The following is a 25212-nucleotide window of genomic DNA, read 5'->3' on the forward strand; positions in this document are numbered from 1 at the left end:
ATATTGTACAATCCATGTGTGCAAAGCTCTTAGAGACTTACCCAGAAAGACTCACAGCTGTAATTGCTGCCGAAGGTGATTCTAACATGTATTGACTCAATCAAGATCTTGACTTAATCAAGATATATTTGTGTTTTATTTTTCATATTTTTTTTTTTACAAATGATAGAATTTTCCTTCCACTTTTGACATTATAATATTTTGTGTAGGTTGTTGACAAAAAATGACAATTAAATACATTTTAATCCCACCTTGTAAAAAAACGAAATGTGGAAAAATGGGTGTAAATATATTACTACTGTAGATTGCATTTTAGTTACACTTGTTTATACATACTGCATATTTATTGAGATACTGTATTCTTGACATAGCACACTCTAACATACTCTAACATACCTACAGTACTGTTGTACATATCATTCTTAGTATATCTTGAGTTTAATTTTCCGGTATAAATACATATAGATTGTATTTGGTTTACTGGGTTGTTAATTGGATTCGTATTTTTAATTTTTATATTCATACAAAATTGCCAATAAAGTTTTTTAAAATACATTTTGTATCAATATGACGTTACGCAATTACATAACACTAATATCAACAAAAACATAAAATACAATTATTGTTTTATTATCTGTGTACTTGTTTGACATTTTATTGTGTTGTTAGGTGCTAGGAACATTAGAATTTCGCCGCGCCTACGCGACCAATAAACTTTGATTTGAACTACACGGAAAACACGTGGTTTAAATTGAAGAGGGCAGTCCATAAATGCAGACGAAGGATGTCAAGGATCTGGAAAGATTCTGTATGGCGGAACGGTCTTAGATTCCTCCCAATATTTTCTCCAATCTCATAAAGCATTCAAGAAACAGGCTCAGAAGTATTGAAGACATGGGTGCCAATCAGTTTGACCTCTATCTTTTTAAGAGAAAAATGTATTACTTGTTAAACAAAATCTCTCTCTTTGTGTTAGGATAAAATAATATAATTTTCCAAATGTTTGGAGTATACAATATAGCTCAGGACTATGTATTTTATACAGTCTATTTTGCTCATCTTTATCAATGGTGCCAATAATTTTGACATCAATTTTAAAATAGCCATGTGGGTTAGTTATGTTTTTGTCACAATTAGTTTTACCCTACACGCTCAAAATTCAATTCTTCTCCACTTAATTCACTGTAGGTATCCCTCCATATTGGCTTTTATAGACGGTGTCTTGTTTTGCACACTTTGTACAAAATAATAAAATGCAGTACCACAGGATATTTCTTAACATAGCTCTTTATTAGCTACCTATAACTGGCATGTTCACGTATCTCCAACCAGGATCAAACTGCCCATGACCTAACCATTTGTGTGGTCTTAACCAATCATAGCACAGTATGATATGGCTGTAAAATGCATCCAATTACAATTCAGTATGTTTACACATATGAATATTACAGACGGTAGCCTATGTGAGTGACCAAAGACCTGTACAGGAAACTGACATTTGCACCCATCAATTTGATTTTTTCCCCCTAAAGGGCCCGATAAGACTGATAGATGAGTCGCTTACCTGCAGGGTGGTATGCCAGCAGCATACCACCCTGCATCCCACTGCTGGCTTGCTTCTGAAGCTAAGCAGTGTTGGTTCTGGTTGGTCCCTAGATGGGAGACCATAGTGTTGTAGGGCCAGTAGGAGGCACTCTTTCCTCAGGTCTAAAATGTTTTTTAAAAATCACACTGCCCTGTGTAGGGTGCCATCTTTTGGATGGGAAGTTAAACAGGTGTCCTGACTCTCTGTGGTTACTAAAGATCTCATGGCACTTATTGTAAGAGTAGGGGTGTTAACCCTGGTGTCCTGACTAAATTCCCAAGCTGCCCCTCATATGGTCACCTAATCATCCCTCTCCCCTGTAACTATTCCCCAGGTCGTTGCAGTAAATGAGAATGTGTTCTCAGTCGATTTACCTGGTTAAATACAAATTGTGGGACCAGAGTGGAGCTTAGAAATCAAAGGGGTGATGAATACAATCACTAGTGATGTTTTGAACTGATAACCTAATCTACAAAACTCATGGTAAAGAACCGGTTCATAATGTTTTGGCCACTTGAAGAAGTTTTGTTGATTTATGATTAGTTGAGGCACATACAAAAAACATAATGAATGTAGCCTGCTACTTACTACCACTTAGTTTTCAACGTAGTAGTGGTATGGTGCCCCGCCATGGACCACACATGATTTTGCGTCAGTGCGTAAACGATTCTGGTCACATGTTGTTTGCGTACGCGGCAGTGGTACGCGACTGAGTTGGGTGTGAAGATGGCGGACGACGAGGCCGAACAAGGCAGCGCACATACACATAGCAGTGCAACGATTACGGCACTTCGAGAGAAATTACAAGAATTAGCAATCGCTCTGAAGAACAGTGTGGAATCTCCGACTCAGTCGTCTTCTCAGTATTGCCAAGACTTTTGCCAGGTTAGTTATTTATTTCGCTGTGCGTGGTGGTCATTCCAAAATAACCCCTCGAGCCTGTCAGACATTAGCATAGCTAACGATAGTTGCCAATAAGACGAACGTTAGCGAGTTGGTTTTCATATTTTGTGTCGACATAATTGCATTATCATATGCGCAATTATGTGTATTATCCTTGCTTTGTCATGTCTAATTTACGCAGGGATTTATACAGCTGTTGGTAAAACAAAACTATAACAATGAATGTCCGTTGTTGTAGTCACCTAGCTAGCGACATTAGCTAGCTTTTATTGTAATGGGATATGCCTTGCACACCGCAGTTTTTGTTGATATTTCTCAAATAAATGTGGCGACGGTGTCCCTGCATTGCCTCGGATTATCAAAAATGTAACTGTAGCTACCCAGTTTGGTAACGTTATCATTGCTCCTAAATGTGCGGTATGAAATCAATTTCTTCTTAGCGTTAGTCAGGCTATTCTGTTTCTGAAACTCCCCCAACCCCTCTCCTCATGACCAGTTTTCCTTACTGTGAGAATGTCGACATGTCAAAGGGATCCTTTAGATTTCGTGGAACACATTCTCACGTCAAAGTCTGACGCTCCACTGAAGGTGCTTCACTGGTTTCCTGGCCCTTTAATGTAGTAATAATTTGGTGGGTGCTTAGATCTGTCCTATTTCACAAATGTACACGTGTGTATTTATACGCACTGTGTGAATTGGAACTATGATTTGGGCATATCCCACTCTCCCTGAGACACACTAGGAGAGTGGGGTCACGGCCAGGGTTAGCCCAATATTGGACGAAAGGAAGCCTAACGTTACTCCTTAATTTCAAGGACCTTACATGTTCAGTTTAAAGGGCGAATTGGCTCTGGAAGCCAAAACAGCCAAATACCCCATCTAAACTTGAATATATTCTCTAGAAACATAAATCCCTCTACGTTCATATCGAATAAAAATAATTACTGGCCCAACGCTCTAACTGCTATGCTACCTGCCGCCTTTTTTTCTGTTGTGTAAGCATGAAGCTTGCTACGGTAATCATTTGCATAGTAACAGAAACCTGAACATAGGTCTTTACCACAGTATTTACAATGGTAAATCAGCTAAACCGTTGTTGAATCCGCTAAACCAATACTTAAGATTTCTGTAATAGTATATAATTTGCTTAGTAACAGAAACATGAGCAGTGGTCTATAAAGTATAAACTGTTTAATTTTGTAAAGAATATTGTTCAATCAAAAATAGCCTGGGTATTTCTAAGACTGTAGGATACATACATTTTTTTCAAGTGCAGTGTGTTTGATAGGTAATCACTGGCAATATAATAATAATATGCCATTTAGTAGACGCTTTCATCCGAAGCAACTTAGTCATGAGCGACCCCCGCGGGAGTCGAAACCACAACCCTTGGCATTGCAAGCGTTACCATTTTGGAATAAGATTAAAGGATAAAAAGGAACTGTTTCAACCCAAGACCTTGGTCTTTCTAATAATGTTGAAAAGTGTCATAAGATGTGACACAGCTCCGGTCTCCCCAAATATGATGCGTTGTGCTGTAACCCACAACATTTTACGGAGAGGAGAAACCTTATTTAATTTCATTAAATCGTTAAATTTAACACTGCATGAGCTTTCAGTCCACCTGGGTAGGCATCAAAAAGTATGATTTTGGAATGTCCCGAATTCTGTGGCGATTGGCTCATGATTTGCTAGTGTCAAAGTCAAACCATTAGATTCTCCGGGAAAATTTCAGCAAACGGCCTCCAACACACTCCCGACATGCTCCGAATTTTCATTTACCTACGGTCGTGTCCAAAATGATTGGCGCCCTTGATAAAGATCAGCGAAAAAGACTATAAAATAAATTGAAATAGTGAGCTATATTGTATTTAAAATATATATATATAATATATATATATACTGCCCAAAAAAAGGGAACACTAAAATAACACATCCTTGATCTGAATGAATGAAATATTCTTATTAAATACTTTTTTTTTTACATAGTTGAATGTGCTGACAACAAAATCACACAAAAATTATCAATGGAAATCAAATTTATCAACCCATGGAGGTCTGGACTTGGAGTCACACTCAAAATTAAAGTGGAAAACCACACTACATGCTGATCCAACTTTGATGTAATGTCCTTAAAACAAGTCAAAATGAGGCTCAGTAGTGTGTGTGGCCTCCACGTGCCTGTATGACCTCCCTACAACGCCTAGGCATGCTCCTGATGAGGTGGCGGATGGTCTCCTGAGGGATCTCCCAGACCTGGACTAAAGCATCCGCCAACTCCTGGACAGTCTGTGGTGCAACGTGGCGTTGGTGGATGGAGCAAGACATGATGTCCCAGATGTGCTCAATTGGATTCAGGTCTGGGGAACGGGCGGGCCAGTCCATAGCATCAATGCCTTCCTCTTGCAGGAACTGCTGACACACTCCAGCCACATGAGGTCTAGCATTGTCTTGCATTAGGAAGAACCCAGTACCAATCGCACCAGCATATGGTCTCACAAGGGGTCTGAGGATCTCATCTCGGTACCTAATGGCAGTCAGGCTACCTCTGGCTAGCACATGAAGGGCTGTGCGGTCCCCCAATGAAATGCCACCCCACACCATGACTGACCCACCGCCAAACCGGTCATGCTGGAGGATGTTGCAGGCAGCAGAACGTTCTCCACGGCGTCTTCAGACTCACGTCTGTCACGTGCTCAGTGTGAACCTGCTTTCATCTGTGAAGAGCACAGGGCACCAGTGGCAAATTTGCCAATCTTGGTGTTCTCTGGCGAATGCCAAACGTCCTACACGTCGTTGGGCTGTAAGCACAACCCCCACCTGTGGACGTCAGGCCCTCATACCACCCTCATGGAGTCTGTTTCTGACCGTTTGAGCAGACACATGCACATTTGTGGCCTGCTGGAGGTCATTTTGCAGGGCTCTGGCAGTGCTCTTCCTGCTCCTCCTTGCACAAAGGCGGAGATAGCGGTCCTGCTGCTGGGTTGATGCCCTCCCACGGCCTCCTACACGTCTCCTGATGTACTGGCCTGTCTCCTGGTAGCGCCTCCATGCTCTGGACACTGCGCTGACAGACACAGCAAACCTTTGGCATTGATGTGCCATCCTGGATGAGATGCACTACCTGAGCCACTTGTGTGGGTTGTAGACTCCATCTCATGCTACCACTAGAGTGAAAGCACTGCCAGCATTCAAAACTGACCAAAACATCAGCCAGGAAGCATAGGAACTGAGAAGTGGTCTGTGGTCACCACCTGCAGAACCACTCCTTTATTGGGGGTGACTTGCTAATTGCCTATAATTTCCACCTGTTGTCTATTCCATTTGCACAACAGCATGTAAAATGTATTGTCAATCAGTGTTGCTTCCTAAGTGGACAGTTTGATTTCACAGAAGTGTGATTGACTTGGAGTTACATTGTGTTGTTTAAGTGTTCCCTTCATTTTTTTGAGCAGTGTATATTCTTTTATACTAATACAATTGCGTAGAGAAAGGTCTATTTATTTTTTCTTAAAGATGGGGGTCAAAATTATCGGCAGCCCTGTTTTCAATATCTCACCTTGTGAGGATAACGGCACTGAGCCTTTTTCTAAAAAAATAAAATAAAATAAATTGGAGAACACATTGGGAGGGATCTTAGACCATTCCTCCGTACATAGTTGGATCCTTGATATCCTTCGCCTGCGCTTATGGACTGCCCTCTTAAATTCAAACCACAGGTCCGGGGACTGAGATGGCAATTGCAAAATGTTGATTTTTGTGGTTAATTAACCGTTTCTTTGTCGATTTTGATGTGTGCTTGGTAATATTGCCTTGCTGGAAGTTCCTCTTGCGGCCTAGTTTCAGCCTCCTGGCAGAGGTAAGTCCGTTTTTGGGGTAAAATATCCTGTTACCGGGTCAAGTTCATAATGCTGTTGACCTTAATAAGGACCCTAGGACCAGTGGGAGCAAAATAGCCCCATAACCTAAAAGATCCACCACCCTATTTTACAATAAATATGGGATTATTTTCTGCACAGTACAATCCGTCTTTCGATGCAAACCCCACCGCTGGTGTACATGGCCAAGAATCTCTAATTTCGTCTTCTAATTTCACCAATGCACTTGTATCTTTTGAAACGGGGGCCGATGTATATCGGTGAATCATCACGTCCCTAGTACTTAAAGGGATACTTCAGGATTTTGGCAATGAGGGCCTTTGATTAATTCGTGGATACCATTTTTATGTCTGTGTCCAGTATGAAGGAAGTTAGGGGTACAGCTAGCCGATACCCGTAGACTTCCAGCCATTGTGCTAGTTAGCATTGGCCCCAGGAAAAGTACCTATAACTTCCATCAGGGCCAAAATCCCGAAGTATCCCTTTAATTCTTCTGCATTTGGCTAATCTAAATTCACCTTAAAAGCACTGTAGCAGACCTTATTAGCATCCGGTTTCTTACTCTGTTGAAATGTGTTACTGAGTGTAGTTTTTTAGTCTTTGATGTTGCAGCCATTGTTGCAGTAGAATATCAAGCATGGATGATTATCTGTGGCTAGAGGCAATGACTGTCCTTGTGCTGTGTGGGAGGATGTAAGGACACAGAGAGAGAACAGCAGAGCAACATTGTTCTTCATCTCAACACTTAAATCATGTACATTTGAATTCCAGGCTGTGTGTTTTACAAAATAACATCTTTTATTTTAAGTCTCTGTTGGAGATTCAAGATAATACAGCATTTTTCAAGCAGCCTACGTTATTCTTTGCATTTCCCTTTGCTGTCTGTGTTTCGAGAAATGTTTGTTTTCCACCCTAGCACGCTCGGCTGCACTATGCACCACCACCTTGGTGAATGATCCCTGAAAGAGCGTTCTCCCCAGGTGGCCAGCTGGGTTCTTAGATACACTGTGCCAGTGTTGTCTGGAGAGTGGAGACACGCCGCTGCCCTTGGTCTCTGCATGGAGAGTGATGAATATGGATGATCCCACTTTGCTGTTAAGGCATCTGCATACTAGGTTCAGTTTACCCCTAGCAGAACTCGGCTAAGCCAAAGTGAATGTCTGTGCCTCGCATACTCCCTTAAAAGACCTTTGCTTGAAAAACAAGTCGAATGCAGCAATAGTAACGTTTGTCCCTCTTGAGACACCATAGCCAGCATACACTTCCTCAAAATAGTCAGAATTAATCTAAAATTACTCAAGAAATCTGTAATTAATTTAGACGTTTTTGCAGAAGAGGTCTTAGTCATGCAATTTTTAAATTGAAATAAGATGTTTGTTGCAGTATTTCTCAAGTGACAAAATGTGCATGAAAATGAGTAGTCTCTCGTTGAATGACAACGAACACTTAATTGAAGAATCCTTACTGTTGCTCTATTACAGACGAAGGGGTATAGACTTCGGCTACCGCACTTTGGCTCGCCTCAGGAAAAATGTGTGCACTAACAGCCGAAAAAAACTAAACCAACAGAAATGTCACAAAATGTCATAATATATGCACAAAATGTTTCGGATTTGAAGCATGCGGATGCCTTTAAGCTGGCGGAACTGTCTGGCAGTGTGTGTGCTTTCTACCAGATGTCTGCTTGTGCCAGCCCAGGTCCCCCCCTGCCTCTTTTCTCTAGGTCAAAATGGAGGGGTAAATAGGATTCTATGTATCTAGTTTACACGAGGCTTATTCCATCCATGAGCCTTTGCAACAAGGATGTAGGTATATTACATTAAATAAAGATTATAGCCTAAATAAGAACAATTGATCATTTGATTTATTTTCATTTAATTTCCTTCAGAATTTGGTCTCACAGATGTGTAATGAGGCAAACAACCAGTTAGAATGAATTTTGTCCAGTGCTTTTGATTTTCTCTGTTTATAGGGGCTGTGTATGGGGAGAGTTACACATTTGAATGTCACATGCACAACTATAGTGAAATGCCTTTCTTGATAGCTCAAAATCCAACAATGCAATAATCACAAAGGCAATGTAATACTAGAAAGATAGAAACACGAGGAATAAGAAATATGAAATACACAATTTAAGTAAACATACTATATACAGGAAATATTTATTTACATACTGGAGTGATGGAGGTAGAAGTGTAAGGTGTAAGGTGACTAGGCAACAGGATGTAAGATAAACAGAGTAACAGCAGCTTTCATGTGAGTGGGTGTGCAGATGTGTAAAGTCAGTATAAATGTATGTGCATATTTTGTGTGTGTGTGTTGGAGTGACTGTGTGTGAGAGTGTAGGGCCCTGTGATTGCACAGAGTGCAAATACTGACAAAAAAGGTCAATAAAGATACAAGGTGAACTCAGTCCGTGTAGCTATTTTGTTAGCTATTATCAGTTGTATTGCTTGGGGGTAGAAGCTGTCAAATAGTCTATGGCTTGGGTGGTTGGGGTATTTGATGATTTTCCAGGCCTTCGTGTCACAACACCTGATAGAGGTCTTGGGTGGCAGGGAGTTCAGCCTAAGTAATATACTGGGCTGTCCGCACAAACCTCTGTAGCGCCATGCGAACGAGGGCGGTGCTATTGCCATACCAAGCAGTGATGCAGCCAGTCAAAATGCTCTCAATGGTACAGCTGTAGCTTTTTCAACCTCCTGGGGGGGAAGAGGCACTCATGCTTTCATGACTGTGCGTGTGTGTTTGGACCATTTTAAGACACCGAGGAACTTGAATCTTTCTCTACCTGCTCCACTGTCGGTGTTGATGGGGGCGTGCTCACCCCCCGTTTCCTGTAGTCCACGATCAGCTCTTTGGTCTTGCTGACATTGAGGGAGAGGTTGTTGTTCCGGCACCACACTGTAGGTCACTGACGACCTCCCTGTAGGCTGGCTGATCAGGAGAAAAGCAGGGTAAATCCTAGTCCAGTCACAGCTTACAGTAGGCACACTGTGCAGCTCACAATTAAATTAAATACAGATGACCTCTGACCTCAGCTGTGTCTGTCAGCTGTGATACAGTTGAAGTCTGAAGTTTACATGCCAAATAAATTTAAACACAGTTTTTCACAGTTTTCCTGACATTTAATCCCAGTAAAAATGCCATGTCTTAGGTCAGTTAGGAACACCACTTTATTTTAAGAATGTGAAATGTCAGAATAATAGTAGAGGGAATGATTTATTTCAGCTTTAATTTCTTTCATCACATTCCCAGTGGGTCAGAACTTTGCATACACTCAATTAGTGTTTGGTAGCATTGCCTTTAAATTGTTTAACTTGGATCAAACCTTTCGGGTAGCCTTCCACAAGCTTCCCACAATAAGCTGGGTGAAATTTGGCCCATTCTTCCTGACAGAGCTGGTGTTACCGAGTCAGGTTTGTAGGCCTCCTTGCTCTCACACAATTTTTCAGTTCTGCCCACAAATGTCCTATAGGATTGAGGTCAGGGCTTTGTGATGGCCACTCCAATACCTTGACTTTGTTGTCCTTAAGCCATTTTGCCACAACTTTGGAAGTGTGCTTGGGGTCATTGTCCATTTGGAAGAATATTTTCGACCAAGTTTTAACTTCCTGACTGATGTCTTGAGATGTTCCTTCAATATATCCACATAATTTTACTCCCTCATGATGTCATCTATTTTGTGAAGTGCACCAGTCCCTCCTGCAGCAAAGCACACCCACAACATGATGCTGCCACCCCCGTACTTCACGGTTGGGATGGTGTTCTTTGGCTTGCAAGCCTCCCCCTTTTCTTCCAAACATAACAATGGTAATTATGGCCAAACAGTTCTATTTTTGTTTCACCAGACCAGAGGGCATGTCTCTAAAATGTACGATCTTTGTCCCAATGTGCAGTTGCAAACTGTATCCTGGCTTTTTTTATGGCAGTTATGGAGCAGTGGCTTCTTCCTTGCTGAGCGGCCTTTCAGGTTATGTCGATATAGGACTCGTTTTTACTGTGGATGTAGATACTTTTGTACCCGTTTCCTCCAGCATCTTCACATGGTCCTTTTGCTGCTGTTCTGGGATTGATTTGCACTTTTCGCACCAAAGTACGTTCATCTCTGGGAGACAGAACACGTCTCCTTTCTGAGCAGTATGATGGCTGCGTGGTCCCATGGTGTTTATACTTCTGTACTATTGTTTGTACAGATGAACGTGGTACCTTCAGGCATTTGGAAATTGCTCCCAAGGATGAACCAGACTTGTGGAGGTCTGCAATTTTTTTCTGAGGTCTTGACTGATTTATTTTGATTCTTCCCATGATGTGAAGAAAAGAAGCACTGAGTTTGAAGGTAGGCCTTGAAATTCATCCACAGGTACACCTCTAATTGACTCAGGCTAATTGACATCATTTATCAGTAGTTTCTAAAGCCATGAGATCATTTTCAGGAATTTCCCAAGTTGTTTAAAGGCACAGTCAACTTAGTGTATGTAAACTTCTGACCCACTGTAATTGTGATACAGTGAATTATAAGATAAATCTGTCTGTAAACAATGGTTGGAAAAATTACTTGTCATGCACGAAGTAGATGTCTTAACCGACTTGCCAAAACTATAGTTTGTTAACAAAAATGTGTGGAGTGGTTGAAAAACAAATTTTAATAACCTAAGTGTATGTAAAGTTCTGACTTCAACTTTGTCTCTCTCAGAACGTTTGACGTTGATGGATTATATCCCTGTGCTGATTCACTTCATATAGAACATTTTACCAGCATGTGGTGGTGGGTTGATATGTGTATCAGTGACAGTCAGTGTGGTCTTTAAAGATTATCTGTTAATGTGATGTGTTGTTTTTATCAGCTAAATATTCTAGCAGTAAAGATTAGCACAGGCTGAAGGGTTGTTTTGAAGGCCTTTTTATAGTTGTTTGTGATCCAGTAACTGCTGTGTTCCACTCGCGCCGACCAGAGCCCAGGTGAATTAAAAAGCGAGAGCAGGAGACTGGAGAGATTTTTAAGCAGCTACTGTGGGCTATAGTGTGTCTAAGTACACTGCATATTTGTAACCTTTTAGTTTTACAGGTGGCAGGATGTTGTGTTTTGAGTTGGAGGTGATCAGTCATTCTTCAGCAGTGGAGCCAACTTGCCATTGGGTGAGAACGTGTTAATGGAGCTGCTTGTGGCTCAGTTCACCTCCCTGGCTGCACTTCTCCTCTGCAGGTGACTGGCAGGCCTCAAATCATGTCTGCCTTGCACAAGCCTTCCTAATGAACCCTTCAATGCCTTGATTTTATAACTAGTAAAGGGGCTTTTTGTCATTTGAGATATGAATCTCAATGCACATGGAGACAATACATTTTCGCAATAAAATTGTTGATCAGTACAGGCGGGAAGGGGTTCAATAAACTGTTTGTTGTGGTGGTTGAGTTACAGACCTGCTGATGTCTAGCAGCTATCCTCTCACCTTGTTACCTTTTACGTGTCATATAGGGTCATGTTCTAGCATCTAGCTAGCCTTAGCTCTGGCCCTTTATTTCCTGAAGAACAAACGAGGGAGCTCTTACTGGAGTGACCTAGAGGTTGACCGATTAATCGGAATGGCCGATTTCAAGTTTTCATAACAATCGGAAATCGTTTTTTTTTGGACACCCAATTTGGCTGATTAAAAAATAATAATATATATATATATATATATTACACCTTTATTTAATCTTTATTTAACTAGGCAAGTCAGTTAACTTCTAGCGACGAGCAATCCCGTATCCGGGAGTGTAATCATAGCCTCAAGCTCATTACCATAACGCAACGTATCCTATTCGTGAAAATTGCTAATTAAATGAAATAAATATATTCAAACACAAGCTTAGCCTTTTGTTGACAACACTGTCATCTCAGATTTTCAAAATATGCGTTACAGCCAACGCTAGACAAGCATTTGTGTAAGTTTAGCATGACATAATGCTATGCTAGGCTGTGCTGGCAGCAGGCAACATTTTCACAAAAATAAGAAAAGCAACTAAATTAAATCATTTACCTTTGAAGAACTTCAGATGCTTTCACTCAGGAGACTCCCAGTTAGATAGCAAATGTTCCTTTTTTCCAAAAATAATATTTTTGTAGGTGAAAAACGTCATGTTTGTTCATCCTGCTTGGCTGAGAAATCGACCGAAAATAATTAAACTATAACGTCAAACTTTTTTCAAAATTTGCTCCATAATATCGACAGAAACACTGCAAACGTTGTTTAGGATCCACCCTCAAGGTGTTTTTAACATATGTATTCGATAATATATCCGTGGAGGCAGTTGGTTTCTCATAAGAAACGATTGGAAAAATGGCTACCTCAGTATTTTACGCAAGGTTTTCTCCAGGAGACACCATGCGTCCACTCGCCCCAAATGGTCTCTTACAGCCATTCTCCAATGGAAATGCCTAAAAAGACATCACAATGCTGCAGACACCTTGGGGAAAATGTGGAAAACGTAAGCTGACTCCTAGCTCCTTCACAGCCATATAAGGAGTCATTGGCATGAGGCGGTTTCAAAATATGCGGCACTTCCTGATTGGATTTTTATCTGGGTTTCGCCTGTAACATCAGTTCTGTGGCATTCACAGACAATATCTTTGCAGTTTTGGAAACGTGAGTGTTTTCTTTCCAACCTTTCCCCACCTCTCTCACTGTCTCTAGACTCTGGTGGAGTATGCTGGTCGATGGAGGATGGAGGAGGACCCACTGCCCTTGGTGGAGGTGTACACAGTGGCTCTGCTGAGCTATGCCCAGGCTTCCCCATGCCTCTCCTCCCAATGTGAAAACGTTCCCCTCGTACTTGAAAGGCTCTCACTGTAAGTACACTTGTCTTATTGGAGGGGTTTAATGTGCTTGTTGTTCTCCGTGTGCTTGTGAGATTATTATACATGTCATTTGTTTAGACGAACCTCATTATACACCCTACATGTAGAATAAAAACATTGGTTAAAGTAGCTAATACCCCCTCCCAGTTGTTATTTTGATGTGCTTTTTTTACTATTCTTGATTATTACAAGTCAGACCTGGCTTTATTCTTCAGATGATGTTCATGTTTAAATCACTGCTCAAGATTTCAAAGGGTTTAGTCATCATGAATTTAGCTGTTTGGGTTGCCTCATTTAGTTTCCTATTGATTGTACAGGAGCTGTGTGGAGCTGCTGCTCTCCCTGCCAGAACACTTCCCAGGTGCCTTGTGGGAAGAGTTCCAATCATCTGTTCAGGTAAAGTGCAAAATTGTCATACAGAGAGTGAAATGTTTCTCTTTTTATATTCAGTAAGATATCTTGTCAGCTACCCTCGTTTTACTGTAGAATTACTGAATTTCTGAATCCGTTACTTCATCTGTTCAGGACGTCATTATAATTTTGTCTAAGAGATCTACTCCATAATATATTATGTGTGTTGCTTGGCTGCACCATTTTTAAATGCATAATTGCTTCTAAAAGTACTTACTGTGATGAGAAAAGTGTCAGAGTGAGTCCTGTGTTGCAGTCAGCCCAATCCCAGCTGCAGGAAAATGGCATCACACAGCTGTCCCTCCTGTCTACCGTGGCCCAGGAGACTGGTGTGTGGACCAACGCTACCCTGCATAGTCTTCTCTCTAACGAGTCGCCACAAACAGAGAAAGGTGAGCGTTCTTTTGATATGCTGCATCTAAAATTGCACCCTTTTCCCTGTATACTTCTCGGAACTATGTAGAAAGTAGTATGCCATTTGAGACGCCCCCTGCATTGTTAATCAAGTCTTGAACCAGTATTTTATACAACAATGATATTTGTGTTATTTTTTTACCTGAATATCCCCATCATTCCCTTTAGTTCATAAGTTCCTTGAACTGGAGGGACCCATTCTGTTGGAGCTAAGAGTAAAGCACCTTATCAAGGAGAACTACATGGAGAGGGCTGTACTGCTGGCAAAGGCATGTGCAGAGTATCCTGAGTTTGAAGGAAAAGGGCACTTTAAGCAGATGTACCTTGTCTGCTTGTGTGCCGTCTCAGCACAGGAACCACTAATGGAGGAGGTAGGTTACTTGGGGCAGTCTGTGAAAAAAAAACAATGTTTTTCAGTGTTTAATTGTCAGGCCCGTGGTTTCATTGCATCATTCAGAATTGCTCGGTCTTCTCTATTGATTTAAATTGGACGAAATTGAGGTTATCATCCACAAGAGGGCATGGAAATATTGAAATATTCATGGCAGCTTAAAGCTGGAATCCGTAGCGGTGAAACTGCCATGTCTGTTTGCTATGTTACAAGAGCTAAGCCATTTTATTGTTCTCGGACTTCATGACACACACGATACAAGTAGAGTATGTACTATTACACACACGATACAGCTAGAGTATGTACTGTTAAAAAAAAGTTTTTTTAAATAATAATTACAAATGTGCCTGTGGCGACCAGTGGCGCTGTTTTACCTTATGCGGAGCTTAGCTTTAAGGAAGCTATTAAATACCACAGACATCAAGTGGACAGTGAAATATGTTTTGAATGAAATTACTCTTGCTTAAAAAAAATATATATTTTCTTTACACAGCTCTCCAACGTAGATTGCCGCGATGCACTAGAAATGATCTGTAACCTGGAGTCAGAAGGGGATGAGAGGGGAGCCTTCAGCCTATGCTCGGCCTTTCTGACACGACAGCTTCTCCAAGGAGACACTTACTGTGCTTGGTAATACTGCAACATTTCATACATCAAAGCCCGCCTTATTGAAGCCCTCCTATCTCTGTTTGACATATGCAATGTATAAATATTGTGTTATTAATCCTTCCCTCTTAACTTAAAATTGCTTTTTTATTTTATTTTTATTTTTTAAACCATTGTCTGTACTTTACTGTAATATCTTTCTTCAGATAAATCGGAGATTATAGAATTATATCATGATTATTATTTATTTCCTCAAGGGAGCTGACACTGTTTTGGAGCAAACTGCTGAAGCGGTTAGAGTCGTCTGAAGAGACTTTCCTGGACAGATGTCGCCAGATGTCTTTGCTGTCCAAAACAGTCTTCCACATCCTCTTCCTCATCAAAGTCATTCAATCAGAAGTAAGCTTCATTCCAGATACTTAAATGGTTTTGTTCAGTATTGTGCATGCAGATACAAAAAAAACATGAACATTGTATACTCAGCACCTTCTTGCTATGTACTCTTTTGTTGAATTCCAATGAGACTCAAAGAATATCCCTTTTTGTTTATTTTACAGGTGGACAAGGTTGGACTGCCAGTGTGCGTTGACATGTGCATACGGGCTCTACAGTTGGAATCAAGTGACGTAAACACCAAGGCTACCATTTGCAAAACCATCTCCTGTTTGCTGCCCACTGATCTGGAGGTAAAGCGGGCCTGCCAGCTGACAGAGTTCCTCCTGGAACCCACAGTGGACTCCTACTACGCTGTGGAGACTCTCTACAACGAACCAGACCAGAAGCTGGAGGAAGAGAATCTTCCCGTGCCCAACTCGCTCCGCTGTGAGCTTCTGCTGGTGTTCAAGACCCAGTGGGCTTTTGACCCTGAGTTCTGGGACTGGAAGACACTGAAGCGTCACTGCCTGACCCTTATGGGCAAGGAGGCCTCCATTGTGTCCTCCATTGACCTGCTGAATGACAATGAGAGCCCAGAGGCCACCGAGGAGGAGGACACAGCTCAGGGTGAGGAAGGATTCAGAGACGTCACAGACTGCTTTATTGACACCACACATGAACTGAATGAAATAGCCGATAAAAGACAGAAAAACCGGGAGACAAAGAAACTGAGAGAGAAAGGGTTCATCTCGGCCAGGTTTAGAAACTGGCAGGCATATATGCAGTACTGTGTTCTGTGTGACAAGGAGTTTCTGGGTCACAGGATTGTACGTCATGCTCAGACTCACTACAAAAATGGACTTTATAGCTGCCCGATATGCGCAGAGACCTTCACCTCAAAAGACACATTGGAACCACACGTGGCATCACACGTAAAGCTATCATGCAAGGAAAGACTAGCTGCAATTAAAACAAATAAAAAATTGGCGAATCCCAAAACGGCTGCTCCTGTTATAGCGGCTCTAAAAGCTAAGACTGAAAATCAACTTTGGACAACAGATGCAAATGGCGAATCTCAAGAACAAAATGGGCAGTCGCTTCAGACAGAAATGGTTCAGACCAAAGTCTCTGGACTTAAGACCGAAAGCAGCACTGAGGAAAACACATGCCCTATTGCAAGCTGCAAAAAGGGATTTAAGTATTTCCGAAATCTTGTTGTCCATGTGAAAGCACATGGAGAAAACGATGAAGCTAAGCGCTTCCTTGAAATGCAGAGCAAAAAGGTGATTTGTCAATATTGTCGTCGCCAGTTTGTTAATGTCACCCACCTTAACGATCATTTGCAAGTGCACTGTGGCGTCAGACCTTACATTTGCATACAGTTGAACTGCAAGGCCTGCTTCCTATCCAACACAGAGCTGCTTGTACACAGGGAAGAACATGTCGTATTTAAAGCCAGATGCATGTTTCCTAGATGTGGGAAGATTTTCAATGAAGCCTATAAGCTTTATGACCATGAGTCACAGCATTACAAAACGTTCACCTGCAAAGTCCCTAACTGTGGGAAAGTGTTCCATTCTCAGTCACAGTTGGATCTTCACCAGGAGGAACATGTCACAAAAGAGGAGGAGGGCCCAGCTACAGACTCCGACCTTTCTCATTCTCTGGACCAGAGGATGCTTTCTGATCAGGCTTCCTTCTCAGAGGATGTTGATGAGGCTTCTCATCCACCAGCATCTGTCGCGGTGAAGCACTCTATTGACCACCTGCTGAACGTTTCTCAAGGTCCTGTTCAGAATGATCGACAATACGTGAACAACAGTGAGCCACAAGAAAAAGAACTTTACCCATATTCAGAAAGCTCTGTGATTCGGTCGACCAGAAATGCACAAATGCACGACCCAAATCAACTGCAACGTAGACCCCAAGACTCCTCAGTGACTGCTGCATATGACTATATGAGACCCAAATCACAGCCACATAATCCATTAGCTTCATACCAAGATACTGGGGATTTGCACCATGCCTTACAGCCAAATGTGTTACAAGGTCAGGACCAGGGTTTGCTGAAAGGGAGAAGTTATGGATCCAGGAACTACAATTCGGACTACAGAGTACCAGTGCAAGTACAACAACAGCATCCACACATGTCTGTTACCATGTCAGCAGTAAGCCAGACCCCCAATTACCTGTCAACTCCAATGCCTCAAACTGTCCCATATGCATCTCATGCACTTCTTCCACTCGTCACTCATTTGCCAGCCACTGGTTGCAGAACAGAGAATTCAATAACACAGTGCCCGTTACCAAGCACTCCTGCCCCACAGCAGAGCCCATTACCAAGCACTCCTGCCCCACAGCAACACCCATTACCAACGGCTCTTGCCCCACCCCAAGGACAGAAAGAAAGACACCACTGTGCTTTGGATACATGCGATCGCAACTACAGCTCCTACAAAAGTGTTACCAAGCACATGAAAGCAGTTCACCCAGAGTTTTATACTGAATGGAAACTTGCTAAAAAAAAAATCAGGGAACAAGAAAAAGTTGAAAAGGCCAGGAAAGCTATCCCATCGAATGTGCCTCTGATTGGGAGCCATAACTATGTTGCTCCACTACAACATCAACAGGCTAATGTTGTCCCAGTTCATAGGCAGAATGTCATTCAGCCACCCCAGTACCCAAACTCACACCACTCCTATGCTTCCCATTCAGCTGCTGTCCAAAGCCAGGCTTTCCCCAATCAAATGGACAACATCTTAGATCCAATTGTACTCTCCCAGCTAGGAAACAACCCCAATCAATATGCACCACCTAGTATGCCATGGCTACAAACACCAGGAAACAACCAAATCCAGAATTGTTATGCCTCCCAAGTATACTCTTCAAACATTCAAGGGATGCCACAAATGGATGCTGTCGGTGGAGGAATGGATGTTTATGTTATTCCGTCCCGTCATATGATGGGATCTAATATGGAAGGACCAGCAGAGCCACTCCAACCATCACCTATGGATAATGGTCTCCAGCCTGTTTTCCCCTCTTACATGGACATTCTGAAAGACTCAAGTCTTTCAAATCAACTGGAAAATGCTGCACCTTCCTACAAACCAGCCTCTCAAAATAATCCAGGTTCTAAAAGTAGAGGATTACAGAAAACCAACATGGAATCCCACTTTGCCCCTGCAGGAAGCTTGCTAGCAAAAAGCAACAGTGCATCTCAAGATGGCACGATAAACTCTGGAGATGCAAAGAATCAGATGGGCAAAAAAGTCAAGCGTAACAAAAGAACAAAGTGGCCTGCCATTATTAAAGATGGAAAATTCATTTGCTCTAGGTGTGGTAGAGGATTTACAAATCCCAAATCACTTGGAGGCCATTTATCCAAGCGTGCACACTGCAAAGCTTTTGATGAGACTGAACTCCTGACAGCAGACTTGCCTTCATCATTTCTTGATCTTCTGAATTCAGAGCAACTTCTCAATACTCAGCCCCCGCCATCTTCACTGTATAACCCTACTGCACCATTTGCAAATGATGGCGAACAACCTGATGACATACTTAAACAAATTATGGATACTCCAAATATTTCCAATGTGTTTGAGCCCTTAGCAATTCCCCAGCCAACATTCCAAAATGCATGCGGCCCCTACGGACCTGTCGGGCGCTTGCCAGAAAGTACAGTTATACAGCACACAGGAAATATCCAAGTGAAGAATGAAAATGAGTCGTATAGAGATGGTTATCTTCCACAGTCATGTGATCCTGGGTTTGGAAGCAGTGCATTCTCTGATCCACTTCTCTTTCAGATGCTTGCAGAAAACAACCCTACGGTTTCACTTCACAGACTTCCCACTGACCATATTGATCATTTACTCAGATCAGAAACACTAACGAAGATGAAAGAACTAAAGGGAACTTCTGATTCTGTTTCCAGTTCAGGAGGGCTGTCTAATGATGGACTTCTGGCTGCAATGGCCAGTTTGGCACAAAATCTTATGACAAACCCTATGTTGCAGATCACTTCACCAGACCCTCCACCTCAACAAAGTCCAGCAGCAACAAGTAGTGAACTGGCAGAGAGACAGAGGAAGAGTACAGAACAGAATGTCAAGAAAAGATTGCGTGAACAGATTTTAGCTGGAGACTTCCAAAGAAGAAGCAGTTTATCTCAAGCAAGCAGCACTGACACAAATGCCAGTTTGAGTCCGGTGTCGTCCAATCCAGCAACCAATGTTGTACCACATTTTGAAGCTCATCAAAGTCCTCAGCTTTCCACGACGATTGATCACGGAATCCCCTCTGTGTCCTCTGACCAAATGAACGGAGCCGCATCCATGCAGAGTTTCACTAATTTCAGAGAGGCTTCCTCTCAACACCATGAGGCTACTGCACCTACCAGTATTGTTGCAAATGATGTTGATCTTGGTCCCAATCTAACACCTGTAAACCAACAGCACTGGATGGTGGACATTCAGACTGCATTAGAGAGGCTAGACTTAGACAAACAGGTCTGTGATATTGTTCCAACGTATTCCTCCATAAAAGCTAACGGCAATGATACTGAGTCATTCAGGCCTAATGTCTTAATAGAGAAGGACATACAGATTCCTGACGGCTGTATGAAGCCGTTTGCCTGTGAGAGTGACAACTGCACTTACAGGACCATGACAAAATGTGCCATTTTAAAACACCTCACAAAGACTCACAATTACACCATTGAGATGATCAATTCGATTAAGAAAGACCATGGGAAATTTGCTCCATTCTCCTGTCAAATGTGTGATAAGACGTTTACCCGAAATTCAAACCTTAGGGCACACTGTCAGACAGCTCACAGATTAACACAGCAGGAGATTGCTCAACTAAAAATGAAGTGCCAGTCAAGCAACACGGTTGGATTTGTTAATAAAGACGACAAACCAAGTGTACATTCAGAGCCTTCTTTGTCTGGTCAGATGGTCACAGCTCCCCACTCAATAACAGAGAATATTACACGTCAATATTCACTCCCGGATGTTAACCAAAATCAAGATGTGACTGGAAACAACTTGTTTGCTACAGGAGAAAGGACAAAGCAAGAATACCACTCACAGCCTTTAGAACAGCGGACTTCTCAAGGCATGGCTAACTCTAGATTTAATGATAACGGTCTCTCCATGGGAATGCAGCCAATGCAAAGGATACCCATGCATGATCAGACAGTGACTCCATTGATGCCAACGTCTGAATATCACATGAATGCACACTGCTCAACAATACCGCAAGTCCCCTTAATGACTGCTCCTGATACAGAGCAATGGTCAAACGGACAAAACATACCAGTTCCTTCTATGCCTAGTCATTACAGTCAACAGTCTGGAGGCTATCTGACAGACAGAGCTGCTTCAATGACACCGGCTTCGTCAGATCCCCTTCAGGTTTGTGGTCCCTTGCTAGAAACGTCACCCAAAGTCAAGCAGCAGAGAGGACCAAAGCCTAAAGTTGAAATTCCCAAGAAGACAAAAGAGAAGAAGGCTGAGGCAAATAATGCTTTCAGTCCATACAGGCCATATCGCTGTGTTCATCAAGGATGTGCAGCGGCCTTCACCATTCAGCATAATTTAATCCTCCATTACAGGGCTGTCCATCAGTCTGCTCTGTCCACATGTGAAATGAAATATTATCAAAATGATGAACCGGCTGAGAAAAAAGACATCAGGCAGGAGAGAGTTATGGATGAGGAACCAGAGGGGGAAGTCACCCAGGTAACGGAATTCCGATGTCAAGTGAGCGACTGCTCGAGAGTGTTCCAAGATGTCCCCAACCTGTTACAGCATTACCTCCAGCTTCACAAGTTCAGCCTGGATAAAGCAGGATCTCTAATGTCCAACATCAACCTAGGCAGATTCAGTTGTGATCAGCAAGGGTGCACAACATCCTTCACTGCTTTCTGGAAGTATATAGGACATATTGAAAAAGAACACGACAAGGCAAAACTATCCAAAATGGAATCTGTGGATGGGATGTTCCAGTGTGATGTTGATGGCTGTGCCCACGCTTATGCTACAAAGTCAAACCTTCTGAGGCACACCATGAAAAAGCATCATGACCTTTACAAACTCCAACTGATGAACCAACGGAAAAGTGAAGATCTTGGGAAACCCAGCACCAAGAATTCCCATTACCAACTGACTAAATCAAGTGATGGGAAAGAAAACATAGAGAGCAACAAAAAGATTACAGAGAAGGGAGGTGACAAAAAGAAAACTGACAAGACGGAAAAAAATCATTGGACTAAATATGGAAAACCTTCCTTGAAAACTAAGGATGAAGCATCTGCGATGTGCATAAAGAAGTCCACCTTGCAATACCCTTGCATGATAAAGGGCTGTGATTCAGTGATGAAGTCTGAACGGAGCATCATGAAGCACTACATGGGGCACGGACTGTCCGAGCGATACTTAGAAGAGCAGAGAAGCCACTTCATATTCTGCAAGAAATACCCCCGACGTAGGAACCCTCGGTCTGGCAGGAGCGATGACTCCAAGTCCGAGACGACATCCGAGATATCCGACAGTGAGGACACAGCAGACACGGGCCAAGAAGGAAGTGAGTATGATGAGTATTCAAAACCCGCCTTACGGAGAAGGGGGCAGGGCGGACTGTCTGACACCAAACCCTCGTATGATGAAACTTCAGAAACCGTATCTGATAGCTCTGTGGTGGTGAAACGCAAGAGAGGGCGACCACGGAAAATTAATTTAGAAAAAATTGTCAAACGCAAGAGAGTGTCCAGACTGACTAGGAGTAATGCAGTTTGCTGTGGAGAAAATGGATCTGACTACGACTCCTCTAGCACTGTCCTTACCCAGGATGAAATGAACGATCAAAGTGAAACATTGACCTCCTTTAAGCCCATGGGGTTCGAGATGTCTTTCCTAAAGTTCTTAGAGCAGTCAAACCCACCTAAAAGTTCTGTAAAGAAGAGGATTCAACTAGGAAACGCTACAGTGTTGTGCAAAAGGTCAGATGCATATTTGCATTACCCAAAAGGCTTTGATACCCTTGAGTTCAGGAACCCTCAGAAGCTGACATCTCTTAACAATGTGAAAATTGTAGTAGACAAAGCCTTTTCAGACGTTGCTGATAATCTGCTAAAGCAGCTCCAGGAAATGCGACCCACAGTGATATTAGAAAAATAGATTTTGCTTGTCGAAACACGGTAACTCAGGATTAGAACGGTTTTCAACCTGCAGCTGAATGGTGCCCAAAAACAATAATACTTTGAATTTTCATTTTTCACTGCAAAATATAAATCCATTTTTTTTGTGGACTATGTGAAAGTTTGTTTTAAAAATATACAATAATACAAGTTATTTACTGTAACCTTTAGTCTGTAAAAATCCTTCTCTTATACAGTGTATATTGAGCTCATTTTATATGGTGTTATGGGTAGGATAAATTAAGCATGCTTGTATTTATGAAGCTTCCCAGCACATTATATGGCCTTTGCAAACAACATTTTAAATGGAGGGGGAAAACAAAGGATGTTAAGTATCCCCATGGGACATTTAATGAAAGGCTCTTTAAAAAAATGGAATGTGGTTTTGTGTATAGTTTGTGAATGTTGTTTCAACATGCCTTGTATATTTTTATTTGTATGTAGACAATGTTTTGTGTACATATTGTTTTTTTGAATCAATTACTGCCACCAGCAGTCTAACTTAATTGAGATAAACGTTTTATTATAGCTTGGATTTCTCACTGGTGTTTATTTTTTATCAAGTGGTCATATGTCATTTTGTTTTAATTATAGGGGATTAGAAAACATATTCCCCCACAGGAAAAATAGCTTTCAGGGAAATTGGTAGAATGATCTATTAAAAAATAACTTTTATATTATATTTATACTATATTATGGCCCAGACACACGTGAAACCACACAAGTACAGGAGATGCATTGTACAAGGAAGAAAGCTGGTGCTCCTATAATCAGCAAATAGTCAGTAAAAAGTGCTCAGTGTAAAAGAGGAATGTAAATTTAACAAAAGACTTGTGATATCATACACTAAAACAGCATACCATTTGTTATGGAAGTTTTATGGGGGTCTATTCATCATGAAAGATCAGAGTACTGCATTACCTAAAATTCAATAATATTTATATTTCTACCAATCAAAGTTGTTTATCATAAAAGCTAGCACATGCACCATATCCCATGAAAGATGAAAGCAATGGATGGAATTACACTGACAGTCATATTTATGTAAATGGCCTCTACTGGAGACATGACAAGAACACACAATGAATGCCGGAATGTCAGTAAGGAAAAAGTCATGGTCTATGTATGAATGGAGTCCATCAGCACTGAAAGTGGAAGCACAAAAGTTGAATTTTAGATTTCAGCATAAACATAATACCGAAGGTGATTAGCAAATAAATTATACTAGTTACATGTATCACACAAAGTTGAGACATTAATGCCTTCAATACAAACCTAATACTATAAGTAACCGTATATGTTAAAGGTGAATAACTTCAGTTTCTGAAATCATTCAAGTTCAATGAATTCCGGATCACACTTAATAAATTAGAATGTAATTTAAAAAGCTGCAGTATGTAACTTCTAAATGTCAAGTGCAATTTCTATGATATTTTACTATTAGTTTTGTGCACCAGCTGAAAATACAATATCTTTGGTTATGTCAAATATAGTGGTTTAGATGGTACAGTGATTCTCTACACTACACTTGCTTGTTTTGTCACAAACTGAAATTAGGCAAACTATTAGAGTTTTAGCAACCAGGAAATGGAGTTGCAATTTCTGCTTAGTGGGTCTTTCAAGAGGGGATGGGTTTGGTTGTCCTTTGTTGCTGGATCTTGTGAGCCCATCATATCTTTAAGTGTGGGCTGAGGTACTGTTGCTGATGGCGACAATGCCGACTAGCCCTCTCTTCAATAGGGATGTAGTTCTTGCTGAAACACTCCCAGCACTGTTTTGATGGAATGTACACATCTCTGAGACATTCAGCACAATGCACAATATGGATGTTCAGCTCATGATGTAAAGAAAGACCTCAGTGGCTTTGGCGGTGTAGCAGTCGACGGTGTTTGGGCAAGAGTCCAGGCTGCAGCGAAGCAGTCTGGGAACGTCACAGCCACTGTAGAGGAAGTAGAAGGCCAGGAGGGAGCCCACCTCGAAGGTAGTCTTGAAGACGAGGCTGATAATATAGGTTTAGAGCAGGCCTCGGTTTAGTCCTGCCTTTGTCCTCATAGAGCTTCTTCCCATGCCTCCTCCCTCTCCCTGTTCTCGCGGTAGGCCACATGTAGAGCCACCAACAGGGAGCGAGTGGACACCATGATGAGCTGGAGGGCCCACATGCTGAGATGGGGAAGAAATGGTCGAAGCACACATTCTCACTGCCAGGTTGCTGGATTTTGCGTACAAAGTCCTTGTTCTCGTCCTTCCAGACATGCTCAGCAGCCGCCGCGTACACAAGGATGCGGAAAATGAAGACGATGGAGAGCCAGATGCGCCCGATGACTGTGGAGTATTTGTTCACCCCACTCGGGATGTTTTCCAGAAACCCCCAGTTTGACATTCTCTAATTACATGAGCCTGTGGAGGATCGTGAAACTGTAGAAAGCAGCATACGTCCCAAATGGAACCACATTCCCTACATAGTGCAATACTTTTGACCAGGCTGTTCAAAGGTAGTACACTATGTACTTGGGAATAAGCTGCCATTTGGGACAAAGCCCTGTAGATACAAGGCCAATACTAAATTCTGCCTGTTATGAAGTCATCATCTAACAATAGAAATCGGTT

General features: G+C 41.9%; 1 protein-coding gene and 1 pseudogene across 1 annotated transcript; one reads left to right on the forward strand and one right to left on the reverse strand.

Moving 5' to 3' along the window:
• Positions 1–2287: 2287 nt before the first annotated feature.
• LOC123994912 (zinc finger protein 292-like) lies at positions 2288–23133 on the forward strand. The gene is made up of 8 exons (XM_046298021.1): positions 2288–2470; positions 13041–13195; positions 13522–13600; positions 13872–14007; positions 14198–14400; positions 14914–15050; positions 15284–15425; positions 15584–23133. The coding sequence occupies exons 1-8, from the start codon at positions 2312–2314 to the stop codon at positions 22583–22585; spliced, it is 8013 nt and encodes a 2670-aa protein (XP_046153977.1). The 5' UTR covers positions 2288–2311; the 3' UTR covers positions 22586–23133.
• Positions 23134–24355: 1222 nt separating this feature from the next.
• On the reverse strand, positions 24356–24985 carry LOC123995523 (annotated as a pseudogene).
• Positions 24986–25212: the final 227 nt, after the last annotated feature.

This window comes from Oncorhynchus gorbuscha, linkage group LG14 (genome assembly GCF_021184085.1).
Source record: "Oncorhynchus gorbuscha isolate QuinsamMale2020 ecotype Even-year linkage group LG14, OgorEven_v1.0, whole genome shotgun sequence".
NCBI lineage: Eukaryota > Metazoa > Chordata > Actinopteri > Salmoniformes > Salmonidae > Oncorhynchus > Oncorhynchus gorbuscha.